Source organism: Carassius auratus, chromosome 41, assembly GCF_003368295.1.
Source record: "Carassius auratus strain Wakin chromosome 41, ASM336829v1, whole genome shotgun sequence".
Classification (NCBI taxonomy): Eukaryota; Metazoa; Chordata; class Actinopteri; order Cypriniformes; family Cyprinidae; genus Carassius; species Carassius auratus.
The window spans coordinates 580,123-598,159 of record NC_039283.1 but is presented as its reverse complement, the minus strand read 5'-3'; the positions used below and the strand labels follow the sequence as shown (position 1 = coordinate 598,159).

The following is an 18,037-nucleotide window of genomic DNA, read 5'->3' as shown; positions in this document are numbered from 1 at the left end:
TTCTCTTATCTACAACTTTCCGGGTGCCCAAGGTTGTAGAGGCTTATACATGTTAGGATTTTTAAGGAGCTGTCAGGATTTTAATGAGTTTTACACACATTATCTATTTCTGCACAGGAGGATTTCATCCCGTAGCATCTCCCATCTCAAGTACTTCCTTCTGTATTTTTCTTTTCATAATTGCAGTCACGTAGCCCATAATGCATACAGTCAGTTAAGTTTGGCCTTAAGGCCTTCAAAATGCACCCAGCTCAAATATGAGGCAAACTAAAAAAAAAATAGTTTTCCAAAGGATAAATAAAATAATTCATCAATAGTTTCAGTAAATGATTTAGTAATTGGAATGTCACTTGGCCAAATTCAAGTACAGGAACCATCAATATACATGTAGTGATAGCTATACACATACTATATGAAATAATACTATATATAGTATATGTATGTATGTATGTATGTATATTGTGGACCTGTATTTTAACTTGGTCTTTCAGTGGGTGGTAAGAATATTTCTGTCCAGTCTAATAATAAAGGTGGAACCTAGAAATGTGTCAGAGAACTCAGAAAAGAAGAACAAATCCATAGCTAAAAAGGCCTGGAGGCAGTCCAGACGTATATAATTTTTTTTAAATGTGACACGATCTTTACATGCTGCCACAAGCCTGACTTGTTTTGACATTTCCACAAACAACAAGAGCTGGAAATGCCTGCATACTTAGTCACCACATCACAACTGTTTCTTAATTTTACCCTCCAATGCTTTAACCTTAGCAGTTAATCGCTGTAAACTTAATCATAGCTACTCATTTTCTTCTGTCTGCTATATTTGTGTTTCATTTCGTGTGGTTTTATTACAGTGTGCGGCTGACCAGAGGCCACCATTAATAACTGTGTTTTGTGTGCCTTAACGATGACAGTTCATTAACGAAGGTACATGCCATGAAATACAAGAAGAACAATATTATTACACAAATTATTCCATATCTCTCTTTCTATCCAGTGGTTATTCATAAAGTCCTTGAACAAGAGGATATATTAGCATGGCGAGCTCTTTGGAGTACAGACATCTGAAATGGATATGGACCTAAAAGAAAAATCCAATTTTGAAATTTTGCTTTCTCTTGGGGCTCTTCAAAGTAAATGGCCTGCAGCAGGAAAATCTCCAAAGGGTCACGCATTTCACATTTACATCATCTAGATAATGGACTTTTTTTTTTTTATATAAAAGAGAAGTCTGAAAGCAATAAAAGCTCTAAATGCCCACTGTTCTCTTGCAGTTTTAGAGCTGTATTAACAGAGACCGCCTTTCCCCCATCATTGTTTACTCAGAAGGGATGTGAATAAATAGTAACGTTCAAAATGCCATGAGATGCAATTTAGTATTAGAAATACTGATGTGTGGAAATAATATATTTCATGTCTCAAGGTTCTCAGCTAAGGTGCTTGTCAAAAGTCATTTTCTCAATTAAATGTTTTGCAGATTCCTTTGTATGCATGTTTCTGCTTTCAAATTATTTATGCTCTGACCAAACGCTTCCAAAAGGTTTGATGTGTACTTGCCAATTATGAACTACTCTGGCAACCATGGAAGCTAACAAATGTGTTTTGGATCCTGCATAGGGACTTTCTGGCTGTTGATGTCTAGCTTGTCTGTGACCATAATCTTCTAGAATCTTACAATTGATTATAATTGGACAAAGGAGTAATATATATATATAAAAGGCAACAGCAAAAACAAGGCATAATATGGAGCAGCCAGTAAGCCTGTAGTTCTTTTTACAGGTTGTGTTTTCCTGCTACTATTGCATAATTTAACATCTACCACAAACATGCGGTCATGTTCAAATGAATGTAATTTGTATCTGACGTTCAAAGCCTGTGTTTCAGATAATATTAGGAAGGCTATTTGTCTCTTAAACTAACATAACTGTTATGAATTACGTCCTACTAATTAAAATCCCATATATTTTTTCATTCTAACAGGCAAGTATAACTAATGAAGGTAGATCTGAACCTAAAAGCTGAATTAAGTCGTCAAGACATTAGAATATTTTCATTAATAGGTTGGAGCATATGTTTTTCACTTTGAGTCTGCGATATTAAATGTATTTTTAAATGGAATATCTGTGCTTAGTAATTGTTGTTTATTGCTTACATTTTGCTGAAAAGCCTGTAACTAGTTAAAGCATATTTAATGTGACAACTTACCCAATTCCAAAAAGGTCAAAGTGTGTTCTATGGAATAATTTTACCCTCATGGATGATAACAGTTTTCAAACTTTTTCTGTATTTAAGATTTTACAGTAATATTAAGAAATTAAAAACATTTTACTTAAATTTGTGACAACTAGCCCCAGTCTCCTCAGACACACACGAAAACCTCAATGTTATTCCTGTAAATTACCACATGATGTCTCTGAATACAAACTCAATGTTAACTCATCTATAAAGCCCATGAATTGTTTTAGGTTTTAATTACGCCAGTGAAGTGAGTTCGAGGAAGATGTTCAAGTCGCGCTCGTGCTGGTTTCATCCCAGCTTGGTTGCTAACGATCGCGTGGATTCTGTCCGTCATGCCACATAGTTGAATGAATCACTTTCTAATTCCTTGTTCTGAATTGGTCCGGTCAGTGATTCTGTCATTTATCTCTGCTGACTGACTCCCCATTACACGCTAGAGATTCATTAAAAAGCTCAGTCTTCCAGTAAAGTCGGATTATTTATATAAAACATTCAAAACTTTATTGATCGCCACTGTAATTCATCAAGTTAATATAAAGAGCGGTTCATTTGGAGGCTGGGACTCGTTCCAATAGCAGTTATGGCGCTATGAACTGTATAGCACATTGTCTTTTTGATAAAAACAAACGGTTATTGGTTTTTATAATATGATAGGTCTACTTTACCCCGCCCATGATTTGGTGTTGCGCCGCGGTCATTGTCAAATCCGATTGGTTGTGGCTGAGGCCAAGAAAAACCGGCCCTGCTACATTTCCACCTTTCATTCTGAGTAGTGTAGCAGATTGAGTGTGCATGTGTGAGTAGGCTACTAGTATGCAATACACAACGATTCCAGCTAACACTGGAGTTGAGAAAAGACACAACTCGTAGGTGAGAGCCTGCGCGCACATGTCATTCTAATTCCTGTCAAAGGGAAAGGAATTACCAGAGAGATCGGAATAACACACATGATGGCATTTTCTTCTTTTTGGAAGTACTGCGCTCCCCTTTCTCTCCTACTGCTCCTGTCCTATTCGCAGACAGGTAAGATTATTTTTATTTAGTCCATAAACACTTTAGAAAGTGAACTTGCATTGAACGCGGACAGATGTTTCACTAGAGAGATCTATTCATCTGTTAATTAACGTTGCCATCGCGAGATTGTATTGAATAGCCATATATGCAAATACAGAGGCATATACATCGCCTACAATATGCCCTACGTGGGTTCAGCACATCGGCAGTGTTACATGTGTTAGAAATCACGTTATCTTCCGTTTTTGCCATTTATACGAAAGGGAAATTTTGTTGATCTCAAAGTTCTTTCTGTTCCGGTTTTCACGCTTTCCTGTTACTGTACGTGCAGTCCATGCAGGCTAATTGTCGTTTATTTTGGTCAGTAGTTTGCGTCACTCACCTGCACCTCTGCTTACTCCTTTTGCTCTTATAATAAAGGTTGTTCGCTCAATAACTGCATGAACAGTACACACGTGTCTGTCGATTATTTTCAGATGCTTTTTCTACGCATATGCGCATTCAGCGTTGTTGGTTGTTGCTCGCGCGCATCATTGTTCAGATACTGTGCACGGTGCTTTGAAATAATGTTCTTTTATTTTCCCGGTGTGCTTTGAGATCTCGAGGTGTAGCCTACGTATATGGCCATTGCGACAGTCTGTAGGCTACAAGAGCGCAGGTACATAATCATGCTCGCGCTGCTCGGAGGTCCCGCACTGGGCTCCCCTGCGCAAGGGTTACTGTCCCAAATCAGTCTCAAATACAAGAGTGTCAGAGCAAATCCCAACACGGGCCGCTTATTTCATGCTTGCCATCGCATGATAAGTGCATCTGCCGTTGTCCAGGGATTTGGATTACACGAGCATCTTGAAGATACTAGCTGGCCGTTTAATTCTTCTCTTCAAGCTGTGCCATCTGCTTGTAAGATGAGGCTCAAATTAATAATTATTAAGCAAAAGCGAAAATAGCCTGGGACAAAAAGAAAATGCGGTTACACTTTGTTAGGTGTCTTTAACTCGTGCCTACGGGTGAATCGCATCCGTTCTTGTGATCTAAATTCCATCATCAACCCATTTATAACTTACATTTGGAGAAATGTCGACAGTTAGTTCGTATATATTCAAAAAAACAAAGCTAATCAGGCGCTTATTGGCGCTTCACCAAGCAACGTAAAGACTAAATGTCGATCTATAAACGTTTATCAGAATGACCAATATTTCTTATTCTTGCCAGCAGCATTCAAGATAGATTGGTTTTATACTGTCTAATAATAAATAAAAATAATAATACTAAAAATATATTTTTTTTCTGCACTCTAAAAATGGCTGGGTTAAAAATAACCCAATTGGCAACCCAGCACTGGGTAAATATTGGACAGAACACGTGCTTGGTTAAAGTAACCCAGCATGCTGGTTTACACATTTTAACCCAGCATGCTGGGTTATTTAGAAAACCCAAGTTAGAGTCATTTTTACCATTTGTGGGTTTGCATTTTTATGATTCTGGGTTATTCTTGCTGGGTTATTCTCATAATTTCACTTTTGCTTAACAAAGCAATCATGGATTAATAAATAATGAAGAATACAGGTTATTTAGACTGTTAAAAAATATTTTTAATGCCATCTGATATTCAAAAATGTGTACCAATGACAAACAACATGGAATTTTCCCTTTTTTTGTTTCCAGCAAATGCAAAAAAAATAAAATAAAATAAAAATCACAGAATTACAGTTGAAATAAATAAGAAAATTATTTCTAAATGACCTGTCTAGCTGTTTAACTATTACATTTTGACATGTTTAGCTATTTAAATACACAGTGAAATGACATTGACAATTAACATTCTTTAAATTTAAATGTAAAATAATTTAAAGATGTCCTTAAATTTATATCAAGTATATAAAGACTCCTATGTAGGTAGATGTGCACTGCTTAGGGTAGTCCAACATATATAGTTCACCCAAAAATGAAAATTCAAAGATCTACTGTACACCTGAGAGCAGTGTACTCTGCTTTAGAGCCTGTCAACGGAAGGACAATTTTCAAAAGGAATTGCAAATTATGTTTTCAATTGCGTTTTCCACATGTGACAAATTGTGACAAAATCCAAACACAATTGCAAATCTTGAACAAAAACACTTTCAGAAACAACGAACAAAAATGACCTTTTCAGTTTTCATGAATGCACAGTGACTGCCAAATTTCAAATGGAAAAGCAAAGTCCGTTTGCAGCTGTATTTTCCATTTATTATGAGTAATAAGCCTCTCATATTGATCAAATACTGCATCATAGCAGCTTTACAGTATTAAATAGGAAAATAGTGTGTAATAATGCAAAGGGACAACAGTCAACACTCAGTTTTCAGTTAAAGTCAGTTCATCATTGATTCAGTGATGTATCGTCCCTCTGTGCGATCAAGTCGATGATATGGCTTGATATTAATTGTCCCCAACTAAGGAAAACCAAGGAACCAAAACTCCATCGGTGACAGAATGGAGAAAAAAACCTTGGGAGAAACCAGGCTCAGTTGGGGGTCAGTTCTCTTCTGACCAGACGAAACCAGCAGTTCAATTCCAGGCTGCAGCAAAGTCAGATTGTGCAGAAGAATCATCTGTTTCCTGTGGTCTTGTCCTGGTGCTCCTCTGAGACAAGGTCTTTACAGGGGATCTGTATCTGGGCTCTAGTTGTCCTGGTCTCCGCTGTCTTTCAGGGATGTAGAGGTCCTTTCTAGGTGCTGATCCACCATCTGGTCTGGATACGTACTGGATCCGGGCGACTGCAGTGACCCTCTGAATAAGAGAGAAACAGACTAATGTTAGCATAGATGCATCATAAGAACAAGTACATGAGGTGTTACTAATTACCATGTCTGTTTTTTCACTGTGTTGCACGTTACCTGCCAAAACTCAAAGGGAATCGCAATTACTTTAGCAATTTACTTTAGCCTCACATGGAAAACTGTCAATTTTTGCCAGAGGTGGGACCATACTATGGAGAGTGTTTGTACTGGGAGGTGATGTCACTCAAGGACAATTGTGCCAAATGCTTTGAACAATGGAGGTTAAGGCACTACTAAAGGCATCTGCCGCTCCAAGAGATGCGTGTTAAAGAACAGACAGTGCAACCCGGATCTCCCTATATTCTTGGCACCTCACACAATAAATAATTATGTCATTTTTACCCCAAATGCAACTACTATCCCCTGCTAACAGTTAGAGCCACATGGTACTATTGGTCAATATTCACCATTAACCAAATGCGTTTCACCTGAGGTATAAAATATAGGGTAAGATGCAAATAGGTAAATAAGAGTAGAACGGCAATGTTGTTTTGCTGACGTGCATCAGAGTGCAAACAGTGAGAGATTTGGGGTAAAAACTACAGAATATATCCCAATAAAAAACATGCCCCATAGTATAGTCCCACGCTTGACACAAATTGACAGCTTTCTGTGTAAAGCATCTGTAATTTAAATGCTTTTCAATTGCGTTTGGACTATGTCACAATGTATGCGTCCACATGTGGAAAAATGCAATTAAATATACAATTTGCAATTTATTTGGAAAATAGTCCAGAATATCCTTACCTGTCCATTGATTATGATCAATTCCTGAGAGATCTGCTGGCATTTTTAAATCGCCATGAAAATTGGATGGGGTTTTGTGGACTCTGCTCGGTTAAGGAATTCCATGTTTGTTCCAACCTTTAAAATAAAGTAAAAAAACAAATAAAAAAAACAAAAACAAATTGTTATATCTAAGCAGAATATGATATAGTGATTGGCTGAAAGGTGTGCTTTCAAACTGTCTAATCAATGGGATGTTCCAGTTATTATAAATCACAGTTTTATGTTAATATGCTGGTTATATCAAACACACACAGTCACTGGCACAGATAAGGTAGATCACACTGCATGCGCGCACACAGACATTTCTATGACAAGTCACGCAGGTACGGGGTTACCCCGCAGCTTTAAAACAGTCCATATATAAACACTTATAGATGTACCAAAGTGATAAGGACAAGTCAAAAACACGAGCTGGAAAATTGGTATAATATGTTGTTTACGCAAAGTTAGCTTTAACTATACCACGAAATACAAATATATGTGCGTTTAAGTTACGTGAGGGTTAACATTAGTTGATTATAACAGACAAGCAATTATGTAAAATGTATAATAAACACGAACTTACCGTTAGACGCATCAATAAGACTGCACTCGACGAGTTATTCTCTCACAAATGTATCCATGTGCTTTTCTGACAGGAAAAAAACACATTTTGAATTATAATTTGTATGTAAAAAGACTTTATAAACCACAAAAGCATCAAAACACCTCACTAACGCGTCCTAAATCAATCGCTGTGCGTGCGCGCACTTTGAAATGCCCTGAGACGTCGATTCTTTTCCGGGAAATTTGTTCGAGAATTACTGAACCGGTTTATTTGAACTGGATCGTCGGTTCTTTTAGACCTGCAGTCCGACTATATTGTACGTTATTTGTATGATTTACATGTCGATATGGACAACTGCAGGCGTTTACATTAGAGCAGAAAGTCGTATTCACTTTTTGAACTCATTTGACTAACTTAAATGTTAAATTCGCTTTTCAGTGTCAGAAACGACTTTTTCCTCTATTTTCACAGGTATTCGCATATTTCAGCCATCCGTCACTGTCTGAAACTTAATAAAACTATTAATCTGTCGTCTCACGATCATGCGAGTCACGTAACGTAGGTTGGCCGTTTGAGGTAACGTACGTTAAACAGTTCATCATTTAACGTAAATAATGTTGGCCTGTAGACGTTTAACAGTATTGTTGCCGCAAAAAAAGTTATAATTCTGCCAATTTAAAATAATTATTAATGAAAACATTAAATAAACTTACCTTAAAACAGTTGAAAGTCGTGGCTTTGCCCCGTTGTTCTTCCAAAATGACAGTTGGGGAGCGATTTAAACATCTTCAGGGCGCGTTAAATAACCCAGCGCTGGCCTGAAACAACCCAGCGACGCAACCCAGCAGGTTTAACCCAACACGTGGTAAATTGAAACTACCCAAAAGTGTTTGAAAAGAAATAAAATAACCCAACAAAACGACCCAACAGACTCAACCCAGCATTTTGGGTTAAAAAATAACCCAGCCGTTTTTAGAGTGTGTACAGCTACACATTGCTTTTCTTGCTTTATGTGGTTGTGTATGTAGAATTGTGTATAATTGTATTTTAGTGGTCATAGGCTTTGGATTTATAGGTATATTTATGTTTACTCATTGGTCAAATGTCAGTTCGTCTCTTCATTTGGACCTTGGGGGTCAAGAGGGAGCTATGGAGATGACTGTCATTAATCTCTCCAGTGACCCAAGGTAAAGGAGAGGGGGGTGGGGGTGGATTGGGGATAAGAAGAATGGAGACAACTGATTATCACGACCCTTGTTCATTTAAATCAATAGAGAATTTATATATCAGATTGCCATATCTTCATTCCTGTTTCCAGAGCGAAACGTGGAAAAGTTAGTTTGCAGCAAGAGGAGGAGATGGAGAAGAGAGAATGGGGAGGAAAAAGAAGGAAAGTGTGTGAGATGAAATGATTTTTGTACTTACTGAAGCAGAATGAGAAAGAGAGAAATAGACAATGAACAAGAGGTAAAGATGTAAATGGGGTGGAAAAGTAGAGGACTGCCAGGGAAACAGATGGAGTGACTGGGATAATGAGAGGAAGAGACTTGAACCTATAAGAAACCATTCTATCATAGCCTGAGAGAGGAGAAAAGAAACATATAGAATAGTGTGTGTGTGGAGGTGTGTGTGTGTGTGGAGGTGTGTGTAAGACTGCCCCTTCCCCCAGCTCAACAAATACTAAATGTACTAGGCTCAGTGACTGTGTGTGTCCCTTGGGCACAGGCCTGCAGACTCATGTTGTGTTCTCCATCTGAGCCCCTCTTTCTCTTGTTGCCTCTCTCTCATTGTCTTTCTCTCCATCTCTCTCCCTCTGCATGCCCTTTTTTGCAGGGCTGTCTGACTGACACACATGAGCATTCTGCATGCTGCATTCTTTGCCTGTCCCCTCTCATCACTGGCCCTACACAGATAATCATCTCTGTTTGTTTATTTGATGGCAACCAATATGAAAGCCATTCGTTTAAATCTGTTCTCATCATTTTTTGGGACTCTGTCAATGTTGCTTCTGCTGGAGGGCCAAATTGCCTCCTTATTGAAAAATTGAAAAAAAAAGTATAAAAATAGCTGCACAGTTTAAGATAATTTATAGGGGTTTCAGTAAAATGCAATTACATATTGTAGTTATAATAGCTGTCTTATTATATAATTTGATATAACTAGTCATGTGGCTAAAGGTTTAAAAACATCTATTTATTTAGTAAATCAGATATTCATATTTTGCAAATGGTTTCAAATGCAACAAATAAAAAAAAAAAAAAATGATGACAATAATTGAAAATGTAATAGCCATTGGCAACATTTGGTAATACTTTGTGGATCCATATGCAGTTTTGGCAGTTATAGTTTAGTTATTAGTTATTAGTTTTTTTTTACACCAATGAACAGCATGAGTTTGATATCTGATTTGTTAACAAATGACTCTTATGAACTGGTTCTTTTTAATGAGTCAGTCAAAAAGATTCACAAACTAGCTTGTGAGTTAGTGGTTTGAATCAAACTCATTCAGTGAATCGTGGGTGAGTAGTGCAACAGTGAACAGAATGACTCGATGTCTGATTTGTAAATAAATGACTCTTATGAACTAGTTCTTTTTAATGAGTCAGTCAAAAACATTCACAAAACTAGCTTGCGAGTTAGTGGGATGAATCAGATTCATCAGAGTTACGGCTCTAAACCATGATTAATTTTTTCAGTTATATCAGATTTGACATGACCAGGAATGATTATCTGTTATTTAATATAGATATTTGTTGTGATAAATGTAAAAAAAAAAAAGAAAAAAAAAAAAGAAAAAAGGATGACACAAATATGGTCAGGATCAAATAGGAACCACACTACTTCTGAAAAACAGTCTTTATTGGACAATTTTGTTAACTAAAAATGACATTTGGCTCCTAAAAATTACATTTCACAAGCTCCCTAGCCATTTTTTAGTCTGGGGCCCTGAATATATGGGGCATGGAAATCAAGTACGTCTTTTGTTTTGAGCTTTTGATTTCCTAGTCTTATTCAGATTGGTGCATTATTTAGGGTAGCTATAGGATTAGTGCATGTAGGACAGAAATGGGTATTTTCACTTGACACTTTGTTCTGTAATGCCATGAGGAAGCCTTTATCTTAAGCCAAGGTTTATCCTTTGATTCCAGTGTATGGTTGTGTAATTCCCGCAGTAAAATAAAAATGTTGACATTTAATTGCAATGGAAGCCCTCCTACCAGTAGTTTAAAAACAGACATGTAGTAAAGCCTTCATGTACACGCTTCCTATTTTTACTCTCATTTCACAGTGAACTCTAAACCCAGGCTCAGAATAGACGAATAAAGACGACATATAGAGGGAAAGCTGGTGGCAGACTGTTACGTATCTACCCGGCTTTCTCTTATCACTGTAATAGATTACACATTTTATAGTCCTATATAAAAAGTTGTTCCTTTAGGGATCCGATTTGTTACGCAACAACACAGAAGATAGAAAAGCGAAAACGCGAGTAATAATCATATGTGTGCTAAAACTCGTGAACACCTGTAATTTAAGGGTGATGCGATAAACAGGGAGGAATAGATCTATTATAAATCATTTCAAGGAAGGGCTGGATTCATCTTTGTGTTTTATGGAGCCGTTACAGAGGCTGGGTTTGTCGCAGGTGGCATGTTTCGGTAACTATATTTCACCGTAATTATCTTCAATCTGATTTGACTGATTGGACACTCCTTTCATTTTCTTGTTCGCTCTCATCGCCTGCCTGCCTGCGGTCATTCATATTAGACGCAATACTTTATGTCTCATTTCAGTGCTGAAGAGATGGTTATTGGAAGACTGTGCGGTTTTTAAATGACAGAAATAATGAATAAGACGCTTGTGGTCAAGTTGACTTCAAATGTTATTGAGCACGGCCAGCACACCGCTGTAATGAAACCAAAAATCTTCCATCTGTCCCAGAAGAATGACTATTATCCTAATGAAGCACACTCAGAAATGTGCACCAATTAAACAGGCTTATTTTTCAGGGTTATCACTCTCAAGCTGTTTCTGCAGCTCGCTTTGATTGAACGCAAGCACATTCATTGTGGGAATTTAAGTGCTTGCTCTCTGATAAGTGTGAATTATTGAAATGTGCCTGTTCGTTCAGGACCCGATTCTGTCTGTGTCACTTGTGAGAAGGCAAAACCTCACCAGACATGAGGTGTCAATAATTCAGACTTCGGATGTGAAGTGCAGTCGGATTCAGATCTAATTTTTCTTTATTTTGTCCTGCGAGACGTCGGAGTGGCAGATTTGCTGTCTGGTGCCTGACTATGTCTTTGTAAGACTGCAGAATATGCATTGTTTCTTAGTCTTTATTTCACAGCTTGAGTACCAGATAGAAATTAAGCAGTCTCAAATGAGTTTTTTTGAGTGCTAAGATAACTGGTATTTTAGCAAAGGGATGGGTCACGGTAACTTGGGGGTTTGAATTCTTAAAAAAACAAGGACCCCAGATATGACTCTTAATTTCTTAAATAATGAACTGTAAATACTTTTTATGGAGGCTTTCCAATTTTAGATACAGGGACCCACATGGGACAGCAAAAAAGGGGTCGATTTGTGGAAAAATATTTTTTAGGGCGGTCAAAGTTAACTGATAAACTGACAATTTTCTTCTTTTTTTTTAATATCACTTTTAGCCCTTTAGGGTTAAATAGGCTGCATGGACATTATCCATTAATTTTGCCCACATTTCTTTTAACCCTAAAACACAACCCAATGCAGTGCAATATCCTTCATATTAATACAGTACATTGTTCTACATTCTTGCACTTTTTTTTTTTAGAATGTGAACATTTCTCAGATAATATTTAAAATATTTGTGACTAGTTGATTAAAAAAAAAAGTACTTTTAATCATCTCTCACTCTGGCAATTTCCTAAAATCATGAGCTAAGTTCTTTCAGTTTTGTTCTCTTTTACAGCAAGAAAATCACCTTGTGGAATTTTATCTTCGAGAGAACAGAGCTGCTCATATAGAGAGAGAGAGAGAGAGAGAGAGAGAGAGAGAGAAATGAAAGACGAGGCTCTGAGACATGAAAAGAGAGGTGGAGAGGAGAGCGGGCCAGACTTAAGTGGACATTGTGGTTGATTGCCACAGAGGTGAACATCTCTCCGTACAGGGGACAGAGTTGCCATGACTTTGCAAACTGTGCCCTGTGCTTGTTTAACAGCCCCCTAACCTCTTTTCTCTCACTCCTGCTTTCATTTCTTTGCCTCATCCTTCCTCCAGTTTCCAAGCCTCCTGTCGTGTCTCTGTTCCCTACCCACATGAGGTAAAGGTCCCATGCTTTTGCGGTAATTACAGGAGTTTTAAGTGCAACTAAAGCCCTCTATGTTTGATTGCATGAAGGGCCCATTAGAACTAAAATGGGCCCCTGCTCCAGATGGAGTGTGTGTGAAAGGGTTCATAGCTTCTTGAGAGGGAAACTAATGCCGGCTGCACCGATTACATTATGTGGAGAGCGTGGAGGTGATAATGAGGCTGTGGATGAGCGCAGAGGGCTGGAGGGAGCAGCTCTCACTGGGGACAGGTGTGTCTGAGCCGCGAGTCAAATCTGACCACAGCACATCCTAGCCCAGAGAGAGAGAGAGAGATTGAAAGAGAAGAAGAGGGGATTGGACGAGAGGGATTTTTGACCTATTTTCCTTTATTGGAAGCCAAAGTGTGTGTTTTTAGAAGTTTAAAAACCATCTCTAATCCCAGCGGAGACAACTTTAATAAACAGAAAATATGTAAACGGCAAAATGCAAAATGTCCAAACATTGTTCTGTTTGTTGAAGCATCCTTCCGACCAGCTCAACATAGCAACAATGGCCACTGGTGTGAAAGGAGTTTGGGGGCGGGGCTATCTGTTGGCCAATGTTAGACACAAGGAAACCTGTCTGAAAGCAGTCAGGTTGATACTAGTTTAGATCTGATCATTTGGCTTAGCTCAGCAAGAATAACCAGCTCTTTCGCCTCCCAAACGTCTCTTTATTTAGTACCAGTTCTGGCTTTTATAATTCAGCCAATTTGTCAGTGCCACGTCATATTCCATTTTGTTAAATGACACTTGTCTATAATTCAGATTTACACATTGTCATATTTCTGGCTTCATAAATCTTACCACAATTTTGGTATGAAAACCTAATTGTAAAATAAAACGCTATTACAGAATGTTAGTGAGCTATCCAAAACAAAGCATAATAAACAAATAATACTCAAAATGGAACACGGTGTGCCATATAACAAATAAAAAAATGCCCATTATTTTGTCTTGAATTAAGAAGGTTAAAAAAGGGTGAAAAATGGCTGAAAGCCATCTGAGAAAACGGCTCAAAAAGTTGCTCATATTGTCCACTTAAAGAAACCACATCATATTTAATACAACAGAAATTTGTACTTTGGAAATATTTTATTCAAAAATAAAAATAATGTCTAGTGCCAGCTAGAGTGATAAAAATATATATATTCTTTCACATGGCTATAACTGTGCATCGAAACATTTTTATAAGACATTTCCAGGGTTCAGATCTCTTTGGGAATTGACTTAATTATTTGGTAGAGGCACCTGAGCTTGCTGGAAGATCATGGTGTTAACCTTGTTAACTCAAACAATTTTGTTTGGTGATGCTGTTGGCATAGAAGTTGTACACTTCACCTTAAATGTTTATTATTTAGAATTGCTAAAGGACTGAATAAGATCCATTAAAGGAATTCTAATCATAGATTTCGCCAAAATAACAAATTTTTCTAGCTATTTTATAATTTTGTGCCCTTTCATTGATAGGCACTGTAAGAGGTAGGAAATCCTATGTAGAAGATGGGGAAAATGATTGGGAAATGACCAAAATACTATAGCTGGGGGTCTTTTCAACTTTCACTTTTATGTCCCTGGGGATGATTGTTTAGACTGTAGAGTTAAGGTTTTTTCTTTTTTGTTATATATGTTATACGTGAAAGCCAACTGTCTCGGAAACATTTCACTATCCCTTCATTTATTTTTGCTGCTTTTCGAATGGATTTCATGTCAAGAAGACCTCACTTGTAAGATACATAACTGTGAAATCTTATCTAAGGTAAACGAGCCAGACATTTATTTAAAAAATGCTTTTCAAAATGTTATTACCACATGTTTCATGTCTCATTTGAGATGAGTTGGAATTACATTGTGGTAGGAATTTTCATGACCTTCAGAAAAAAAAAACCGGCAAAACATTTTCTTTGATGCATGCAATCAACACTATTGAATGACGTCAGTAGAGAAATTAAATAAACTAGTGAGTGTGAAAAGTGTTTAAGAGAGTACATTTTCTAAATGTCCTCTGGGCCAGAAGTGCCCATGGTTGAAGAAACACCCAGTTACCATGGTACATATTTGTAAGGGCAGAGAGAGGCAGGAATAAAGGCTGAAGGTTTAAAGGAGAACAGCGTGAAGGTCTCAGCACCTACACTACACAGTTCAGTGGTCTGTGAAACAGTGGAGAATGGGAAGTTAAAGAGGCTAGTGTGCACAGCACCAGACTTGACGGAGGAGACTGGAGAACAAGAGATGGAGGGAAGAAAACGAAACAACTGAGATCGTCGAAGAATCGCAGGGAAGAAAGAGCAACACATCAGTGGATGTTAAAAATCCCGCATCCAGTGGGACCATTAAAGAAGGAGAGAAAGACTAGAGTAAGTACTTGTGTGGAAACTACTAGTTGTATAGGTGACTACAACAAACAGCAAAAACATGGCACCATTACAAAGCGAGAACAGATGATCAATGAGGACATTTTACTTCAGGCCACCCACCCGTCTGGAGCTGAGTGGCAGGTCAGGGGTGAAGCGCTCGCACACACAAACACAATCACACTTCCATCCCAGTCTTCTGCTCTCACTGATATGCCCACTGAAGCGCTTGGCAGGTGGCTGCTAAATGAGAGTTGCAGGATTGTGCAACATCCAGAACGGAAGAATTGGCTTCCTTTTTAATATACAGTATGAATGTGAATCTGAATTGAATTAGCCACACGCCACATGAAATCAAACTAGAAACTAGTGTCATTTTAGTATTATTTGTTTACTATAATCTTTTTGTAATTCATAGTTTGAAGTAGCTGTAATGTTTTCATTTGAATTTGTATCTTTTTTTAGTTTTCTTTTGTTAATTATTATTATTATTTTTTTTTATTTCTAGTTTATTTTAGTGCTCAAACTTATTTCAGCTAGGTGCCAAGACAACTTTTTTTTATTTCAGCTCAATTAACGAAGGTACAGATACTGTAACTGAAACTTTTCAAAGGTAACTGTTATGAAAAATAGCCCCGACTGCAATGACAGACAGAGACAGAATGCACTGAATTGCATTCTGGGAAGTGAATTGTTCTTTAATCCTGGTCCACAAAATGTAATTTGTTTTAATCTTATCTATCATCCATCCATCCTTACAACTTCAAGGCTTTTTCTACTGTTTTAAAAACATTTAAGGTCAAAGTTGTCTTGACCAACTCTGCATGATGTTTGCTGCCTCAAAATGTTTGCTGTTTGCTGTTTTCAAATTTTCAAATTGAGTATAATGAGAGGACCTGATTGAAAACCGGCACATAAACGTAGGTAATTACTTCCCTGTATTCAAAACGATCTGCACCATTGTTTGGGGTCAAGGGCCACACTGAGAGGATCGACTGCATGGTCAGGCAATAGAGTTCCCTAACAGGAAACTCTCAGTGATAATGATTATCTGGAGAATACTTTAAAAACAAATTGAGGTGGTTTGAGAGGATTGATAAGCACTTCAAACATGGATGAGAGCCAGACAGTACAAAACCATCCAACACTGCAGCATCAGCACAACGCTGTCCTCTTTCCCAACCCGAGAACAACGAATTCAGGCTTGGGAGTTAACCTTTGATTTTGGATAATTAGTAAGCGGTAAATAAATCTTCATTAGCCATAATGAATTTATACCACAAGACCAAAAGCTTCAAAAAGTTGCTGGTATTTCCACAATTAAAATCTCTAGGCATGCCTCGAGGATGAGGGCAGCACTTGTTAGTATGCGCTTGCGGTGTTTAGACTCTTTATTGTTTGGTAGAAAACAGTAGAGACCGTGAGGTCATCTTCTTGTTGTTCTGCCGATAGAAGGAGAGTTTGTCCTTCCAGGGCTGGTGGGCAGAATTGGCCCGAGGCTCCGATAGCAGGAGATTACTTCCTCTAACAATGGATTACGTTTCCGAGATTGTCTCGGTTCAAGGGGTGTGCGCGAGGTGCTGAGACATCCCGGACTTGCGACCTTGACGATGGGTGACTGCAAGAACTCAGCTCCTGAGAGATCTCTTTGCGAGAATAGGATAATGCATGAAAAGACAGGCAGGTTTTTAGTCTGAATGAATGCAGGCATGACTGTGGCTGTGCAGGAGATTTGGAAGTCTTGTTTCTTGTACTCCTGAGACCAAACCTGGGGCGCTCGACAATCTCGCAACTCATCTGAAAAAGGAATAATGTTATCATCTCTTGCACACAGGTGGGATGACTCACACCCCCCTCTGCCTCGCCGGGAAATCACATTGCTGTGCAAGCTGTTATATTAACAGTAATTTCTGATGCAAACACACAAATCTGTAGGAGTCACTTTTTTGAGGTGAATATCAGCCTCTAGCACCTCAGGATGAGTGGAATTGGTCAGTATATACCACTTTAATTAAGCATGGTTCTCCTACACCGTTTCTGTGTTGAACTAATGAAGCTCTATGGAATGCTGCTGGCAGCTACAGGAAATTGTCTAATTAAAAAAAGATTGCTTATATAGTGGGAGATGGATAGCGACATTTATGTGCATACCTGGATGTTGCTGGAGTTAACAGAATTGGTTATTAAGGTTCCGTTTACAGAAAACAGATTTCAGGCAGGCAGTTGTTTCAGGGTAAAAGATGTTTTTCCAAAAAAAATGACAATTCTGTCATCCATTACTCACCTTCATGTCATTCCAGATCTGTATGACTTTCATCTGTGAAAAACAAAAGCAGTATGTGGAAGAAGGTTTCAGCTGTTTTGGTTGATTCAGTGGAAGTCAGTAGGGTCCAAAACAACATTGGAACCCACTGTCACTGTATGGATGAAAGGACTTTTTTTTTTTTTTTTTTTTTAAATATCTTCTCTGCTCCACAAAAGGACGAAAGTCATTCAAATTTGGAATGATGTGAGGATGAGTAAATTATGTTAGAATTTTCATTTTAGGGTGTACTATCCTTTTGAAGGAAGGCCTAATTTTGAGGCGATTGTCTCTAATATGGCTGGGAATGGCATTATAAAAGTGTTCTAGTTTCATGTCCTGGAGGAAAACTTAGGCTGCAGCTCTGACACCCATATGGATTTTTTTTGGTCATATTAAGCTTTGCAAATACTTTCACCTTTCACTCCCTATTGGCTTCTGACCTCCTCAGCTTTAACTGTAACACGCACACACACACACAGCTCTACACGTACAGTAGCTATTCCTCCTGTTGGTCGCTCAAGTTATGATGTGGTATCTGTGATGTAGGGGAAAGTGATTTTCACGGTAGTTGCCGTGGGCTATGTTTTGTAGGGGGAAGCTGTGAGTGTGTTCGCCAGGTGCTCTGTAGCAGGCCGTTCAGTC

General features: G+C 38.1%; 1 protein-coding gene across 1 annotated transcript in view; it reads left to right on the top strand.

The window, feature by feature from the left end:
• Positions 1 to 2,986: 2,986 nt before the first annotated feature.
• Positions 2,987 to 18,037, top strand: part of LOC113059721 (cell adhesion molecule 4-like) — a 119,060-nt gene continuing 104,009 nt past the window's right edge. The window contains exon 1 of the mRNA XM_026228263.1: positions 2,987 to 3,261. Coding sequence (XP_026084048.1) covers positions 3,186 to 3,261 — 76 coding nt within the window. The 5' untranslated portion in view covers positions 2,987 to 3,185. The remainder of the gene's footprint in view (positions 3,262 to 18,037) is intronic.